Source organism: Ovis canadensis, chromosome 8 (genome assembly GCF_042477335.2).
Source record: "Ovis canadensis isolate MfBH-ARS-UI-01 breed Bighorn chromosome 8, ARS-UI_OviCan_v2, whole genome shotgun sequence".
Classification (NCBI taxonomy): domain Eukaryota; kingdom Metazoa; phylum Chordata; class Mammalia; order Artiodactyla; family Bovidae; genus Ovis; species Ovis canadensis.
In genome coordinates this window covers 87,338,133-87,356,938 of record NC_091252.1, presented here as the reverse complement: position 1 = coordinate 87,356,938, position 18,806 = coordinate 87,338,133, and the positions used below count along the sequence as shown (strand labels likewise).

General features: G+C 43.7%; 1 protein-coding gene across 1 annotated transcript in view; it reads right to left on the bottom strand.

The window, feature by feature from the left end:
* The window catches only part of MTHFD1L (methylenetetrahydrofolate dehydrogenase (NADP+ dependent) 1 like), a 173,893-nt gene that overhangs the window by 43,534 nt on the left and 111,553 nt on the right, over nt 1-18,806 (bottom strand). The window contains exons 25-26 of the mRNA XM_069599311.1: nt 9,797-9,904; nt 7,556-7,708 (exon numbers count right to left, since the gene is read on the bottom strand). Of these exons, the coding sequence (XP_069455412.1) occupies nt 7,556-7,708; nt 9,797-9,904 (261 nt within the window). The remainder of the gene's footprint in view (nt 1-7,555; nt 7,709-9,796; nt 9,905-18,806) is intronic.

Below are 18,806 nucleotides of genomic sequence, written 5' to 3'. Positions count from 1 at the left end.
GCAAAATAACTTCACTGACCTGAATCCGGTCCAGCGGAAACGAGACATCCAGCACATACTTTTTACAGGAGAGGGAGTAGAACGGAAAACAAAGTGAGCTTAACTGAAATGTGAGAAAGAAAGCGGCAGTGACTTGGCTGGGTGGGGCCCAGGCTCACTCTTTCACGGGCCCCCTTTCCTTCCAGACCAGTAGCCCTCCACCCAGCATTTGCTGTGGATGACATCACTGGTTTCGCAAACACGCTCCGGGAATTTCCTGCTTTCCAGAGAAAGGCCGACTGAGGCCGTCAGTGGGGCACCTGGGCAGAGATGAGGCCAGGTCGGGTCACAGAGCGGACACAAAGGCCACACCAGGGCCCTTTACTCGTTCCATAATCTGCCACGTGTTTTACTGCTGAGTTTTCAATCCCCTTTCCTTGGACAGATGTCCACTGTCCACGCTGTCAGGGTTATGATCCAGACTGCTCATGGCATGGACACACATGCCCTACCCAGGATCACATCCTCTGCTCCAAAGAGAGCACAGAGACCAAAAGTGAAGGGTATAGGAAGGGAGAGGGAAGCTGCTCGGGGAGCTGCCCTGAACTGACCAGGAACTCTGACCCACTGCATCCTACAGCCCACCCCAGCCCTCCAGCCAAGGTGCTTTTCTCCCCTCACCAGTCTGTGAGGCCAAGGCACTGGCAGCCTCTCTACAGTTTCAAGTGGCCACTCTGTGCTCCAGAAATGCTCTAACTCAGGGTTCCCCAGACCTCAGGCCGTGGACTGGTACTGGTCCATGGCCTGTTAGGAACCAGGCTGCAAGGCAGGAGGTGAGAGGCGGGCTTCATCTGGATCTACAGCCACTCCCCGTCTCCCACGTGACTGCCTAAGCTCCACCCTCTGTCAGGTCAACAGCAGCCTTAGATTCTCAGAGCTCAGAGGAGCTCGAAGCCTACTGTCAACTGTGCATGCAAAGGACATAGGCTGCATACTCCTTATGAGAATCTAATAACCTGATGATCTGATTCCATATTATGGTGAATTGTACAATTATTTCATTATATATCACAATGTAATAATAATAGAAATAAAGCCTAAATGTAAAGTGCTTGAATCATCCTGAAACCACCACCCCGCCATCCGTCAAAAAATTGTCTTCCGTGAAACCAGTCCCTGGTGCCAAAAAGGTTGGGGACCGCTGCTCTAACTGGCACCAAACACCATATGAACGCTGCAGGAATTCTTAATCCCTTCTGCAGGATGGCTTAAGCCCAAGATTCTAGTCCATATTCTTGTCTTCAATAGCCAATATGTCCTAATTTTATGTCCTAAGTTTGTCAATAAAGAGGACTTCATGTTTAAGAGATTTCCTAGTTCTTCAGGAGCCAACCTCATTGCCTCATGTGATATCAAAAGAAAACAGTCCGATACACCAAAAACTAACTTCAAATGGGCATGTGCTAGGAATTCACACTTGGTTGGATACCTCTCCAAACCAACTGTTCTGACAACATGTCCTTGTGTGAGGAAGCCTCGTAAGATGAAAGGAAGTGGTCAGCCTCTCTCCAACCCATGGCAGGAGTGAGGAAACAAATTAACAAGGACAAAACGATCCTGCGTTCCCTTAGCTGAATCTGGGGCCAGCAAACATCAGTCAACAAACAACACTCAGGAGTGGATTTCTTATAGGAACATTCTGGCTCTTTGGGCCTCTCTTTGTGTCCGAAAGAGTCCAGGTGTTAAAACACTATGAGGCAGCCAGGAAGGACAAGATGACTCTACCCACCTAAGTCCAGGGGCCATACATGTGTTCTGACTCCCGTGCAACTAACTGGCCCTCACAAAACATTTTCCCAAATCCTTTCAGTTTATCATTTCTCTATTTATTGTATTTTCATGTTATGAAAGTGACATATGCTTGATGCAGTAATCCGAAGTAAGCAGAAATGTAAAGAAAAGCAGCTGCTCATAATGTCAGCCCCATGTTGACATTTTGGTGTCTTTCTAATCTCTTCTATATGGAATGTAATTTACATCCCAATAATATAATTTCATAAACTTTGCTTACATATTAATGTTTTTATGCCATGACATTTATGTCAAATGATTAAACAACTCTGAAAAATTATTATAAAAACTTAAAAACCATATCAAAGCAATGGGACCACCAGACAAAGACCACCTACTAAACTTTGGGGGGACGGGGTGGGAAGGGTGTGCATGAGATTGTTTTAGAGAAGTTTTATAAGCTACCAAGGTTTATTGAACACTATAAACCATAAGCTTTGAAAGAATTTTTGGAAACATAAGAGGCTAATCTGTACAATAGAGTGTTGGAAAATCTGCTCTTCTCTCTCCACACCAAAGATCTGTATTGCTAAACTATTTCTTATAAGGAGATGTGCTAACTGGTGACTGTGTTAGTCTAGGATATTATACGTTTTTGTAGCTTTCAATAATACGATGGAGGAACTTTCCTGGTGGTCCACTGATTAAGAATCTGCCTTCGAATGCAGAGGACACGAGGTTGATCCCTGGTCAGAGAACTAAGATTCTCCATGCCGTGGGGCAACTAAGTCACAACTAGAGAGCCTGAACATCACAATGAGAAGCTCCTGCATGCCATGACTAAGACCCAGCACAGCCAGATAAATAAAATTACTTTTAAAATATGATGGAAAGAATATATAAGGATAATGTCATTAAAGAGAGGCAAGGATACACATGGAGCTTAGCAGGAATGAAGATATTTCAGGAAGGGAAAATTATTTACAGAGAGATGGAAAACTCGGCCAGAGCACGCAAGGATGGGGCAAAAAGTCTTAGATGACCTTAGCTGAGGAACTCTTGAACCACTAGGTGCTCCTATAAAGTGAAATGTACTAACGAAGTGGCTACCCGTACTGGAGATCATTAATTGGTGATCAGCTCCAACTAAAGCAGTAACTAAATAAAATACGATGAAATCATTCAGTGGCAGAAAACTCTGGCTTATAAACCAGGGTGAAGAGTGAAAGTAAATACTTAGAAAACTAAATCTGGGGGGGAAAAACTGAACTCTCTAGCACTTAACCCTGTGATGTCCCAGAGTCAGCAACACTGAAGATACTTATTGTTTGAGGAGGGACGTGCTTGCGTGGGGATTCTCCACTTTTAGACCTACTAGGTAGCCAGGGGGACGTGCCTTCCTCGAGGACACACCGAAAGGATTTCTCCTTTGTTATAAAGCCCACAGCATTCTGCACCTGTGTGATTTTACTTACTAGTGCCCAGCGTAAGGAGGCATGAAGAGGACTGGAGCATATTCATCTCCATGCGATTTACGACACCGCGCACCTCACAAGTAAGAATGAATGAATGTACAATGCAGAAAAACTGGGGATCTTTCCGACCGGGGTTTTTCCTGGAAAGGAGAGTTGGACGCCTGTTTCAAAGGCACTCACATAAGCACGTGTGGAGTGATCATGGGTCAGGGTGATTAATTACACTAGAATTTTCCCACCTGCAGGAGCCAGTCCCCCCAGTGTCCTCATCCCCCTTCCCCCCCAAGTCATCTCAGCAGGAAATTACTACACTATGTCTCCCACACAGGGTGGTGACTATTAGAAGCATTCTTGCAGACTGTGGCAGGGCCCAGGACCGGGTCAAGTAAAAGTAAATACCTGCCCTTATTAGGCGATCCTGGCCTCCTGCGGTGCATTTGCCCTGGACACAGCAGCTTCTGGCTCGGTCACAGAAAGCAGACCCCAGGCCACCGCCTCCATGCGATGCTTCCTGACCTTCAGGAACTTCTTTCCTCATGCACCACTTCCTCCCTCGCTCCTCGTGATTGTTTTGGAGGATTTTACCCCAGGGGCCCATGCTCACTGCTCTGCCCCGGGTGGAGGCACAGGGACCTCCTCAGGGAACCCAGCCAGCCTGAGGTCACTCTCAAGGACTGGTCACACCTTCATCTTCTAACTGGTCAGGCGTCAAGCAGGAGCAGGGGAAGAGGGATGGACTTGTGGTCATCCACCCACACAAGCTGACGGAACCTGACTTTCCAGAAATGACCTTACAAGGCTGTGGCTGTGGGGGTATGAGTTGAGGTGCAAAGAGATTCATAGCATCTATTTGCTTAGTGACTCCAAAGATTTAAAATTACGATCCATATTTAATACTATTAAATACTCAGAAACAAGTGAAGATGTCATCTTCTGAGTCACAATTTTTACAACAAACCATTTCCTTTGTTAATTTCACGTCTATCTACTAGGGGCAGTAAGCTGCCTGAGGTGGAGAAAAATGCTTTATTTTGGGGCTTCCCATAACAGGGACCACAGAGTCATGTGCAAACTTCCTGAATGAATGAACGAAACAGTTGGGAGAACTACTATGGGATCCCAGATCTGTGCAGCAAAAGACAGGACAGGTCATGGACTTGGCTAATTCTCTCCTTGGTGGTACCCACTGTTCCATGCTCTTTGGGACCCTCATGGCCCCGGCTCCCTGGTCTAAGCCTGGACCACCCAGGGGTGCTCTTCTCCTAAGCAAAGGCCTTCACCAACTGAAGGTGAAGTGGCTTCTATCACTGAGGCCATTTTAAGGAATACAAAGCAAGCTCTCCTGGTAGTTACGTTAAGTGAAGTATGATTAAAGAAAGTGAAGTCACTCAGCCGTGTCCGACTCTTTGTGACCCCATGGACTATAGCCCACCACGCTCCTCTGTCTGTGGGATTTTCCAGGCAAGAATACTGGATTGAGTTGCCGCTGCCTTCTCCAAATCTTCCTGACCCAGGGATTGAACCCAGGTCTCCGGCATTGTAGGCAGACGCTTTACCATCTGAGCCACCAGGGAAGTCGTAGTATGATTAAATTACACTCAATAACATTCACCCTTAAAAAACATGGCACTCTATGAGTTTTGACACATCTACACGTGTCGTGGAACCACAATTAAAATATAGAACATTTCTATCACCAGCTAAAAAGTCCTTGGTGTCCTTCTGCAGTCTGTCCCCTCCTCCTCTCTCCCCCCGGACCACTGATCTGATTACTTTTTACCATCAGCTGAACCTTTTCCAGGATACCATTCAGAACCTGTTTTCCTTACCCCTTCTCCCTCTTCCAGTACTGGTGTTACCCCTCCTTCAATGAGAGGCTCCATCACCAGCTCCTATATACCCCGTGGCCTCCCTGTGCCACCTACCAGGGGTCTTCCCAGACTCCCGGGGGCTCCTGCCATCCAGTCAGCTCCGTGAACTTGGATATTTTCAGAGTACCGTCCTTTCCTCTTCTCATTTCTTTCGTGCTGGTCGTTGCTTCTCCCCAGTATCCGCCCTCATGTACATTCGCACAGTTCTCAGGGCTTTCTTCCTGCCTGTTCCTTCCTCCTGGTTGCTGTGTCTGTGTTTCCAATGGATTCACAGATCATGTTACATAGACCCTATGAGCCCTTCCAGCTCTCTGTCTCCGGGCCAGATGCATTTCTGGCCCTGTCAACCTGACTTCTTGACCGTTCCTTCCACACCCAACAGCATCACCATCTGTGGTCAGGCTGGAAGTGACCCGACTCCCAAGCCCACGTGCAGGTGGCCACCTTCACAATATGTCTGGAATTCACTGCTCCTCTTCTGTGGCTGCTGAGCTAACCGGGAGCACCTCTTTACTCGGCCCATGTCTCCCTCGGTCTGCTTCTCTTCCCTCTCAACACTCTCCCACTGTTACCAGAGCTATTTCTCTAAAATACGAATCGGACATTTTCCTTTTCCTTCTTATAAGAATAAAAACCAGGGGAATTTCCTGGCAGTCCAGTGGCTAGGAATTGGTGCATTCGTGGCTGGGGCCCCCAGGGTTCAATTCCTGGTTGGGGAAATAAGATCCTGAAAACCAAACAGCATAGCCAATTAAATAAATACATAAATATGACAAAGAAAGAAAGAAAAAGAATAAAGACCAGGTGCAAAACCCACCTTACTGCAGCTCTCCAGTGTGCATGAGATAAAATCCAAGGTCTTTCAGATGGCAGTTCAGATCCTTAACAGTTTAAATTGATCTTGCTACTCTAATCTCATTTCTCAACCTCTCAACTCCTGTCCAACTCCAGGCATACTGGATTAACCCATGAAGGCTACCATGCATCTCTGTGCCTTTGACTCAAAATTCTGTTTCCACAGCTGTTGGAGGTTGATTCTTTTTCTCCCTTACACACCCTGCCTACAACCAGTAAGAAACAGCTGTTGTCTCTCCTATGCCCTAAGGAAATTAAGATGCTAACACCAGGTCTGAAGCTCCAATACTTAAGCCACCAGATGTGAAGGGCCAATTCACTGGAAGAGACCCTGATGCTGGGAAAGACTGAAGGCAGGAGGAGAAGGGGGCAGCAGAGGATGAAATGGTTGGATGGTATCACAGACTCAACGGACATGAGTTTGAGCAAACTCTAGGAGACAGTGAAGGACAAGGAAGCCTGGTGTGCTGCAGTCCATGGAGTCACAAAGAGTCAGACATGACTGAGCAACTTAACAACATCATCATCACACTTTCTACACACCTCTGTGCTGTTCAACCCTACGCGTCTCACATTTACTCCGTGTAGTATCTCTGTGCCTCACAGGCATTAAGAATTCAAGGAACACTTATTGAAAACACTTTGCCCAATATCAGATGAAACACGCAAATATGAAGGCAAGCAACTCTGTCCTCATTACGCATATTTTACCCATCCATTGCTTAAACAACAGAGCCACCTGGCTTATTTTAAAAAATTGTTACGTTTCCTGCTTGGACTTGGATCAGCTTGTAACAACAACAATGACGACAATAGAGACAACTGAGAATTTTTCTGCTCAATCTAATCCAAGAGCATCCCACAATGAGAAAATAAACTTCAGTCACTGACGGTTACCAAGGGAAGCCACCACATCACTGAGTAGCTCTAATGAGGCATTTTATGTATTAAGGCCATCATCGTGGGTTTTAAGTACTTTGATAAGCTTTCACTTCTGCACTATCTCCCTTCTGTCCAAAGAGAAGCTTTGAAATAACAATAACCATCCCATAGCAACAATGTCTCCTCAGAATAAGGTCAAAACCAAGAACTCATGTGATTCATTCATTTTCTAAGGCAGCCCTGACAAAGAGGTTGAGGGTGAGAGACTGATCTCCCATTCCTGGGGCAGGAGGCTGGTCCTGTCTCTTGAACTTGGTGGTGGCCTCCATTTATCCCACTGCAGTGAAGTCTTATTATTCTGAGCACAATGACATGAAGAACCAGCAGTCCTATACTAAGCCACCCCTCGCCCCCATCTCAACAGCAGACTGTATTCTCCCCAGTTATTCTCTTCTGTGTTCTATAAGGGGAGAACCAATTTTATGACTCAAGGAGTCCTGAACACATGATCTAAGGAAAATAAAAATCCAAACCACAGTGGCAGGTGCGTTCTTTCATTGTGGAAGACAGTACTTAGGAAAATAGCAAATCCTATTAATTACTTTCCAATATCTGGTCTGTAAGGCATTCACACAGCCTGAGGATTTTAGGAGTTATAACAACACAGACTGGAAAGGTTCTGGGAGGATGTTACACACTCACCGTTCCAACCAATGGGTAAATGAATCCAGCGCCTATGCTGGCCCGGACATCACTAATGGGTAGAATGAAACCCTTGGGTACGCCTTTCTTGTCAGGTTGGTGAGACAGGGAGAGGTGGGTCTTTGCCATGCAGATGGGCAAATTTCCAAACCCCTGTAAGAAAGGCAAGAAAAAGTGTTCCTTGAGCAAAAATGTTCTTTGTACTTGTTTGACCTGCACCCCCCCCAGAACCCCCATGGCTCAGATCCACACACACAGTAGTGCTTATTATTGCTTGTTCACTGAGCAAGAAGATGGAAACGAAACTCAGCTACACCTGATCATCACCTGGCAGGCTGAGGGTGTCTATTACTTATTTTGGATAATTCTTTTTACAGAAAGACATTATTATGTGTGTGTCTGAAGGGAGGGTGGCTCCTTGCTGGCAAGGCAGCAGCAGCTGTAGAAACCACTTTCCAAGAATATTAATATCCGGGACTCAGAAAGGTAATCTGGAGAAAGGCTCCGTAATGAGGTTTTTAGTCCCACTGTTCACTCATTCTTGGCGGCTGTCAGCAAGCAAAGGGCCGCTTTGTGTTGCTTTATGAATCACGGCTATTTGATCTGCGATTACATTATATGAACTGAGATGAGGTCACTATTTAAGCCTCTTATTTTTAAGGACCAAAGGCGATGCCTGACCCAGAGTTTTCAGAGGTGAAAGGGCAGGAAGTCACATGTGGGGTCTCACAAAAAGGACAGTGTCCTTGCAGTCTGGTCCCGATTAAGGGTACACAGTGTCTCCTCAGAGACTTGGCTGATTAATTTCAACCACACACTTGATGCGTAACTTTTAAGGAACATTCTCTGGGTGGACAGACAGATAAAAGGAATGAAATCTCCAGAGGTAACCCACACAGAATTTCTTATGATTCAATCTAGGACTATTTGGAAAATTTTATCGAAGTATCAACTGAGGGGTGGGGTGGGGCTGTTCCCTATTCTCTTATTAGATGTTGATCAAAATTCTGCTGGGGTTAATCAAGATTGCTCTGCAGAAACAGTGCCCAGAATTTGGCATTTCAGAGATCAATCAACAATTGAAACAATTTTTGTGAACTGATAAGGGTTTGCCAATTTAAGTTTGCCAGTTAAGAATATATTTAAAAAAAACCCAGCATGCTATGTGCTATCACCCTATTACTTTCTAAGTTTTTAAGCCTGAGAAAAAAGTCAGGAAGGATCTAATATTAGAATTAACAATAGTCCTTAAATAGCATTATTAAAAACTCATGGGGGAAAAAAAAAACCCTCATGACAATGACCTTATTTTACTGAAAATTTCACTGCAGAACAATGTCAGTGTGTACAGCAAATTTTAGGAATCATTTATTAAAAAAAAAAAAAGTCAAGAGCGGAAAATTCTAAGAAGAAATGAATTGCTGACTATCTTACCAAATCTGAGAGAATACTCTGGTTAGAGTTGGTAGCATAGGACAAAATATTAAATATGCATTAAAAATAGAATGTAGGAGCTGGGGGGATGAAAAAATAGGTCAGTGATACTCCTCATGAAGCTCTTTTGCCAGCAAACTCTTGAAGTGCTCCGAGCTCTACTGATCATAGTAAACAGGAGGGGATGTTTGAGGCGCCCGGCCCCTTTGGTCAGGGTGGCTGAACACACTCTGCAGAGCCTTTCCGACAAGATCATTAAGGGGCTAGACTCATCCTGCTGTGTCTTGGTCACCTCCACAGCAGAAGGGAAGAGAGCCTTCCCCCATGGTGACAATCTCAGCACCAAGCCAAGGAAGCACTTGTATAAAAAAGGACACCAAGCACCCCCCGTCTTTATGCACGGCAGTCTTATTTGACTAACCTGGCACTGTGCTAACATTCTTAAGACAGTAAGAGGAAGCACTACAGATCATTTAACTCTGACTCCACAGCGGCACAGCCAAGAACGGTTTCAGTGTTTCTGGCTGATAAGTAGGGGCTAAGGATCACACACTACAGATAAATGTGGCTGCAACCTGTATTAGACACATTTATAACCACAAAAGTCAATGATGTGTATGTCAGAGGGTATATCCTCTCAGCATAATTACAGTCAATATCCTATCCAAGGATATTAACTTAATTTTTGTAGACCACACAGTAGATTAAGCCAAATTCAGCTGGTGGAACATATGCCAGCTCTCAATTCAGGGTGAATAATTTCAAAAGCTTAACCTGGATTTTTTTCCCTAAGAGTACAACTTTTACCTGTTCTGTATAACGATCTATTTTGGACTGTGCTTCAGGAGAGAGTTCAATATCTTTGGCTCCATAGACAGACTGGGCAATGGTTCTTATCTTTTCCACAATTGGAAGCTGGAGAAACACAAATGACAACAAAAATGTTACATTTCATCTGCTTAAAAAATTAATAGAAAGCTTAGTGAGATTTTCTGTAATTGCTTAAAATTCACTACCAGATTCCCTTCTCATCAGCTATAGTATTTGAAGCAACCTCTTTCTCTTCTTTCATCCTTAATGTACTGAAATCAGAGATTAACTCACAAATAACAAGCCTTAGGTATTCAGCCAGTCTAGAGGCTACTTATCTGCTTAAACCACTTTTATCCATTACATCTTTATAAAAAAATGTACCTTTACTATGTTTTTTGATGGTTTTTATGTCAGAATGAGTCTCCTGACTAAATGCTGATGTTTAAGTAGGTCTCAACTTGGGTTATATGGTAGTTAAATGTAATAATACTAAGGAATAAATATGTTTTTTATGAGTGAGAATGGGTTGAGATTTTAATATAAATGCTGGAGTAAACATTTTATTGGAAAACTAGAGGTTGAACCTAGTGTCACTTTAGCAAATGATGAGACATCAGGAGAAGGGGGGAAGTCCGAGACTAGGTATGGGCAAATAAGTGTGTGGGGAGGAAATGGAAAGATTTTCCATAATGCTGGATATAGGTTGCTGGTAAAATACTAAAAGTGTTCTTAAGAAACAAGAGGGCTTCCCTGGGGGCTCAGTGGTAAAGAATCTGCCCGTCAGTGCAGGAGACACAGGTTCAATTCCTGGCTGAACAATTCCACACGCCTTGGAGCAGCTAAGCCTGCACGCCACCATTACTGAGCCTGTGCTCCAGATCCCGCGAGCCGCGACCACCGAGCCCATGTGTCCTAGAGCCTGTGCTACGCAAGAGAAGGCCCAGCAATGAGAAGCCCATGCTCTGCGGCCAGGGAAAAGTCTGTGCGGCAACGAAGACCCAGCACGGCCAAAAATAGACTTGAAAAAGAAACCAGGATAAATCATTAGGAAAGGAATGTTCCATAGATGAAGTGATTCCTAATTCAAGCAAAGCATCTGACGAAACTGCTCCTAATTTTACTGTGGGTAGGAAATGCATAGGCATAATGGATGTCGTTGGTGGATTACTGTTTGGTAAAGTGCTGCTGGACCAAGTGCTGACTGAATGGACACCAGCCAAGGGGCAGAAGCCTCTTGTGGGCCACCTCCAGGACTTTGCTGTACAGGGGCAAATGGTACATCTGCATGAATCACTGTTGATATACACAGGAGGGAGAGTTACCTAACAGGAGAAAATAAAAGCTTGTTCTACTTTCTCAATAGGACAGAATCCCAAACTGCTTTAAAATGTGCTTTTCATAACCACAGTTTTTATTACTGTAGAGGTGCTCTGTGGTCTGGAGCTGAAATATTGAATGTTTCTATGAATAAAGAAATTAAGGTGCAGGTCATTGTGATTTTTCAGTGAAGGACATAAAAGAGGAAATGAATCAAACTCGAGAAACTTCCTTCATGGATGAGGAGCTGCAACACTGAATAGAGTCGGGTCTCTCAAACAATCTATTAGCTCAATCCAATTCCAATAAAAATCCCAAAAGCACTTGCGTTACTTGGCCAACCGATTTTAAAATTGCTAATGAAGAGTAATGGCATAAATAGGTAAGATAACTTCATAAATAAATAAAACCAAAAGAACGAAGGTACGGGAGCTGCCATACCAGGTATCGATCACACTACGAAACTATGCTAATGGATTCCATGTGGTATTGGCACAGGACAGGATGGTTAATCAAGCTGAGATAAGAAAGAACACAGGAGGACACCTCAGCAGGTGTGGGACAGCATATAGTAGACATGGAACAAAACAGGGCAAGGGCTGACCCTGCAACTGATGTCTGGCTGGAGAGAAATACAATGAAATCCTTACCTCACATCAGGCCCCCAGGTGAGTCCAATATGGGACAAAGGCAAAGCCTTCTAAATGAAAACTTTACATACTAAGGGAAAAAACTGGGGAACTTTATGATCCTAAAGGAGGGAAGGATTTCTTCAATAAGGTAATCACAGAATATACCTTAAAGTAAATGACTTATAGATTTGACATCAAAATTTTAAATTTCTTGTATTAAGAAAGACATCAGGAATAAGAACAAAGCATAAAGAACAGTGTAGGAGGAGATACATGCAAATACTTAAAAGACTGGTTATTAGAATGCATAAAACTTCTGCAAATTCAGGAAAAGACAGACATACACAATATTGGTTGACAGAGTAACCAATAGCAATATGAAAAATCCCAATCTCATTAGTATTCAAGGAAAAGCAAATTAAAATGATAAAAAAAAACAATTCATACCCATGAGATGAATGAAACTGAAAGTCTGTGACTATCAAGTGAAGTGTAGGGGAGGCTGTGGGGAAGACGATCCTTCCAGAGTTCTTGGTTGGGATGTTAATGGTCTCGCCTACCATGAAAGCTTCATTACTGGCCTCTTCACTCTTAATATTACCCTCTACAGTAAGTCTAACCTTCTGCTAAAATTCCCTGAGGGCTCACTCTAAGATCTATCTCAAAGACCAACATCTCCAGGAAACCTACACTGACCTTCCTCAAGCACACGTGGGTGCTCTCTTCTTTGCCATGTGATGGCCGTGTAACACACTGATCTAGGTGTCATACAGAACCAGAAATTCAGCAGGGCCTGGCAGCAAATAGCCACTAGCAATGTCCACAGTCTTTTGGGGTATACCGACGGACCTCAAATGGTAACAGTGCCAGGATCAAGCTCACCCAATCTACTGGATGGCAAAGGGCCTTTTGTAAACCGTGTCATAAGAGAAATGAGAAAAGAAATATTCACCTCTAAATGGGACAAATCTAGAAAGAAATGATAATTATTTGCCAGGATGGCAGAAGGCAAGGAAAGGACAGAAATGATTAAGGGAAATGGGAAAAGCTATAATAACCAGAGCTGCCTTCCTCAGTCTGAGTTCAGGGTAAGCCTGGGATGGCTCCAGGCTTGTTGCAAAAGAATGACCGCAAGAGTGTCAAGTTGAGATTGGGTTAGAGAAAACGCGAGGGTAATTTTTAAAAGATTTCACATTTATTAGCTGAAGAATTGAGAATAGCCTATAAACTCTTTGAGGTCAAGGACCACCTCCTGTTCACCTAAAGGTGGGATTGAGCCCCTGGGGAAGGGTCTCAATATACAGTTGAATAAATGAGTAAATATTTTCTGAACTTCCTGTTGATGAAGCAAGGATTCCAGGTGGTGCAACAGTTATAAAAGATTATGTGTGTGTGTGCGTGTGTTTAGTAGCTCAGTCATGTCTCACTCTGTGATGCCATGGACTGTAGCCTGCCAGGCTCCTCTGTCCATGCGATTCTCCAGGCAAGAATACTGGAGTGCGTTGCCATTTCCTCCTCCAGGGGATCTTCCCAACTCAGAGATGAAACCCGTGTCTCTGTTAACACAACTTTTGCATTTAACAAACTAAAAACTGCAGCAATAAGGCAGCTCCATTGCATATAATCTATTTATGTTGTTTCAGCAGGCAAGGAACTTCCTGCTGTTTCTCTGCTTGACTTGGGGGGCGGCGGGGCGTGTAATCTTTAAAGATAAAAGAAAGTCAAGTTTAGTCCAATGATCTTGATCTGAACTTGATATTCACTTGTACGGCTCTGTTTTCAGTGATAGCTTTTACAAAATAAATAAAATCGTAAAATAAATAATACATGGACATGTATTCATCATCCCTAGCATTCCTCCAACTCCCTAAATACCTAAACGTTTATCTGTTCATCACCTCTTCCCTCTTCATATCCCTGATGTCTAAGATAGTGACCTGCAATCACAGCCACTCCACAAACATCTGCCAAATGAATAGCCAGCTACGCGAAGTACTTTCAAGATATCATGGTGCACAAAGAGCTTCAGGGGTTTTGTGTACAAAGAATGCCTGTTGGGGTGGGGACGATGACACAGTAAAATATGACAGATTGGAGCGAGTGATAAGGCTCTGCTTATATGTTACTAGGAAAGTCAGAAGATCATAGACTGCAGGGGAAGGCATGGAGATCAGCATAAGGCTGGCAGGAACTTCAGTGGTGCTTAAAGGATGTGAAAGATTTTAATAAGCAATAAAAGGAAAGATCATTTCACACAAGCTGAAAGGCACACCTCAAGGTGGGAATGGTGGCAAACCCAAGGCTTTTTCTGGAAAGAGTGACCATTCTATTACGCACAATGTCTCAATATCTTCATAAGCTACTTCACAAAGTCTGGCGTCTATACCACGATCTTGGATCATTTTGAAACTAAGACTATGTTAAATCTCTATCTTCACCAAGAATATAACTCTGAACATATTCTACATTAATTTCCTCCCAAACCTCTAAAATGTATAAAAATAGCTGAAATACTCTAGAACAGAGTATTCTGATGGAAATTTCTATAAGGATGGCAATGGTCTACAACCACGCTTTCCAGGCCGGAAGCCACCTGCCTCATGTAACTATTAAGTAGCTGAAATGAGGAAATGAGCTCTTAATTTCAGTTAATTCAAATTTCAATAGCTTCCTGTGACCAGTGGCTATGGCTTGGGCAGCAGAGCTTTAGAAAGAAACCCTGACTAGGGGTCATGATGTCTATAGTTTTTCGTTCAGAGTCTGCCCACCTGGAACCCTGGCTGAGTGACATCGGGAAGGAAGGCTGGAGGCTTCACCCTTCACCACATTCATAGTGTTGGTGGAATGATTCAGGCTCATAGAAGCTGAGCTACTCAAAGATAGATGACATTATCTTTCTTGAAAAGACCTCTGGAATCACTACCTTGTTTAAAACCTGCTTTTTAGTGGTATGAACTCCAGAAAAGCAGTGGCTTAAATTTTAATTTTCTTTTATTGTTATTTTTGGTGAGAAGAAAATGGACAAAAAGTGAAATGGACAAAAAGTTAAAAATGAAGCTGCTGGCCACTGTGGAGAACAGAATGGAGATTCCTTAAGCAACTAACAAGAGAACTACCGTATGAGCCAGGAAACCCACTCCTGGCCGTATATCCTGCAAAAACGCTAATTTGAAAAGATTAAGTGCACCCTAGTGATCACTGTCGCACTACTGACAACAGGCAGGACAGGGAAATCACCTAAAGGCCCATCCAAAGACGAATGGATAAAGATGTCACAGACCCACAATGGAATCTCACTCAGCCACAGAATGACTGAAATAATGCCATTTGCAGCAATACGGATGGACCTAGAGACTATTGTACTAAGTGCGGTAATTCAGACAGGAAGACAAAAAACCATACATCGCAGATGTGGAATCTAAAAAACTGATGCAAATGAACTCATGTACAAAACAGAAAAGAGGCAGAGACAAAGAAGACAGATTTACAGGCACGAGAAGGGAAGGAGGGAGGGAATAAATTAAGAGTTTGGGATAAACACACACACACACAGACACACACACACACACTACTATTTATAAAATGGATAAATAGCAAGGTTCTACTGTATAGCACAAGGAACTATATTCAACATCATAAGTGTGTGTGTATTCAGTTGCTCAGTCGTACCCGACTCTTTGTGACCCCAGAGAAATGATTCTCAATCCTAATTAAAGTATTGTTTTCTCTAATCCTCTCAGCTAATCCCTCCTCTGGTTTCAGAGAGTTCCTTCACATGCATGTACTTAATCATGCTAAGTCGCTCAGTCGTGTCGACTCTTTGCAACCCCATGGACTGTAGCTCGCCAGGCTCCTCTGTCCATGGGATTTCCCAGGCAAGACTACTGGAGTGGATTGCCATGCCCTTCTCCAGGGGATCTTCCCGACCCAGGGATCGAACCTGCATCTTTTGCCTTGGCAGGAGGACTCTTTACCATTGTACCACCTGGGAAACCCTCAGCATTGTATAATAACCTATGATAGGAAAAATTCTGAAAAGAATATATACACACACACACACACACACATGTGTATATATTTGAATCACTCCACTGTATACCAGAAACTAACCTAACATTGTAAATCAACTGTACTTCAATTAAAAAAAACAAACACATGAATCTGCTAAACTTGGGGAAAATAAAGTGTAGCTTGCTACATGGCCTTTCCTGTACTTCAATAGAAGTAAATAACATGAACCCACCTTACACCAGGAGCTTCATTACAACACTCCCCCTAGTGTCATGGGAGCAGCTCTGCGTTGTGACTGAGAACAACAGAGCTTTTTATCTTCAACACAAAGCATGTCCTTGGATGGAAACCAGCACATCTGAGCTACCCAAGGTGTACGTGCTGACTGCCATGAGCCAGCTCCCCAAGTGGCTAGCCTTGCTGGCTTGTTGGTCCTGAGCAACAGGTCAGTCCAGAAGAATCCCAGAGGAAACTCACTCTCCTAAGAAAACCAGGATGCAAGGTAGAGATAGCTGGGGTCTGAGAAATGAAGAGAGGCTCATCGCCAGAAAGCCCACATTTGTCCATAGGAAATCATGATGATAAGGAATTCACATTCACATCACAAGAGTGACTTTGTATACTCTTTCTTATTTGTCTGTTTTGCCTTCAGTTTTGATTTATCTCAGGTCACAGGAATTCTGACTGTCCAATTTCCTGCAGATGTACATCTTGAGGACGATATTTCATAAAACTAAATATGCAAAGGAGTCAACAGTGTCTAACAGCGCAAACTCAAGTGATATTAATACAGCGTCTTGTTTTAAAATATGCTAACTGAACACTGATTCGAATTTTCTTTCATCTAGTGGAAAATTTTATATTTTTACCACTAGTTGAGGATTTTTTCCTCACTATGGTTCTCTTTTATTAGTCCTTAATTTACTTGTATTTGAACAATTAAAAAATTTAAAAATAAAGTGCTTATTTCATTATTGTGGTTTTGTTTGGCTTTTCAATTTTTAATGTCCAACTCTGTGACTCCATGGACCATAGTTCACCAAGCTCCCGCGTCCATGGGATTCTCCTGGCAAGAATACTCGAGTGGGTTGCCATTCCCTTCTCCAGGGGATCTTCCCAATCCAGGGATCGAACCCACGTCTCCTGCATGGCAAAGAACCTCTAGGTAAAGCACCGCTAGCACCATCTGGGAAGGCCCATAAGCTTATTTACACTGCTGTGCTGGTTTCAAGTGTACAGCGAAGTGATTCAATTATACATATACATATTTCCATTCTTTCTAGGTTATTGAGTAGTCTCCTGGGCTTATATAGTCTTATGTAGAACATAACAGTAACATCAAAGGAAAACAGAGGAACATATGATTTTAATGATCTCAGCCACAGGAGGAGAGAGGGCTGGTAGTGGCCTGAGCACTTGCTCGGCCCAATGATATTCATGTATTTTTATGACACACTTGATGTTCCTCCTTGCACAAAGTTACTCACAGACCTCAGTGTGTTGAGAGACTCATACGAACGGACATGAGGCGAAGCTTCAGCTCCATTTTCATGGGAAGGAGTTATATCTCCCTAATTCATCTACTGGAGCTGGGATGCCAAAGAGAAATCTTCTAGTCTAAGATTAAAAGTTTCACTCAAGGGGGGAGTGAACTACTTTCATGAAAAGAAAAAGAAATCATTTTCTGAAACCTCTCAGATTCTAGGCGATTGGAAGCCTGTGCAGTTTTGAGTGATTTCCTCCTCATATCTTGAAGTGGTCTTTAATACACTTGTGATGACGTTTAAATAATGTTGCTAGCTTTTCAGGCTGAGAAAATGGATTCTGTACCTACTGGGCTTCCCAGGTGGTGCACAGATAAAGAAGCACTTGCCAATGTAGGAGACACGAGAGAAGTGGGTTCACTACCTGGGTCGGGAAGACCCCTTGGAGTAGGAAATGGCAATCCACTTCAGTATTCTTGCCTGGGAAATCCCATAGACAGAGGAGCCCGGCGGGCTATAGCCCATGGGCCCACAGAGTTGGACACGACTCAGCAAATGATCACACACCTCTGTTGAGCGGTCTCAGGCCATCTGAATTTAGGTCAGAAAATGCAGGGGATGGATGGAGTGCGGCAGAAAGTGACTGGCTAACTGGAGGGGGGACACTGATGTTCCATTTTACACCCCTGTCTTTCTTGCTTGGCCCATAGTTCTGGATGATATAATGCAAATCTAGAAGCTGCCACCGCAGTGACATTCCATTTTTCGGGTTACAAGAAAGCACTTAGGTGAAATTAAAGGAATCCTTGTGACATGCACAAGTGAAACGGGGATAGACCACTCTTTCTCATCAGGTGCTATTTCTAGCCTCAAGGGGATTAAGCTGGGAGATGCCTAGCAGAATCACAAAGCCCGGAGTAGGGCGCATCGAGAAAAGTTGGCCTGTATCTAACAACAGATTCAGATCTGAAGAGACATGTCAAACAAAGATGGGTGTGGCAGCCGGTAGGCCAAGGAGGTGAGTGAGGCCAAGGGAGACTGGACAGGGAACCTAGAGGCCAGTGCTGGGCAAGAATCTAGCTCTAATAGAGATCTGAGGTGTGTCTGCAAAAGGGTGTGGCATGAGGCGGTGTGGCAATTTGGAGCTGAATCATGAAGAAGAGGTAAGCGGAGAAGAGGCTGACGAGGGAGGGGCTAGAAGCAGTTCAGGCTGGAGAACCAGAGCTTCACCATAAATAAGAAAGCAGAACATGAGAGCACAGGGAGAGATATGGACTCTGAAGGAGATGCTCATGGGGCTGGAAATACAAGGGGCAGCTTCCTGTAAACTGTGCCAAATATTCAGTTGCACATAAGGGATACAAAGGAGAGAGCTGAAAAAAGGTCTGGTGGAAAGCGGCAGACCAAGGGCAGGTCTGAGGACACAGGGGAGAGAGCCAAGGGAGGCCAAGGGCTTGACAAGGAGATAAGAGTACAGGGACAAACAAGGACATAAAAAGAAAGGTCATCCTGTCTCCTTAAAACTTGTTGAGCAATTACTGTGACATACAAAAGGCACAG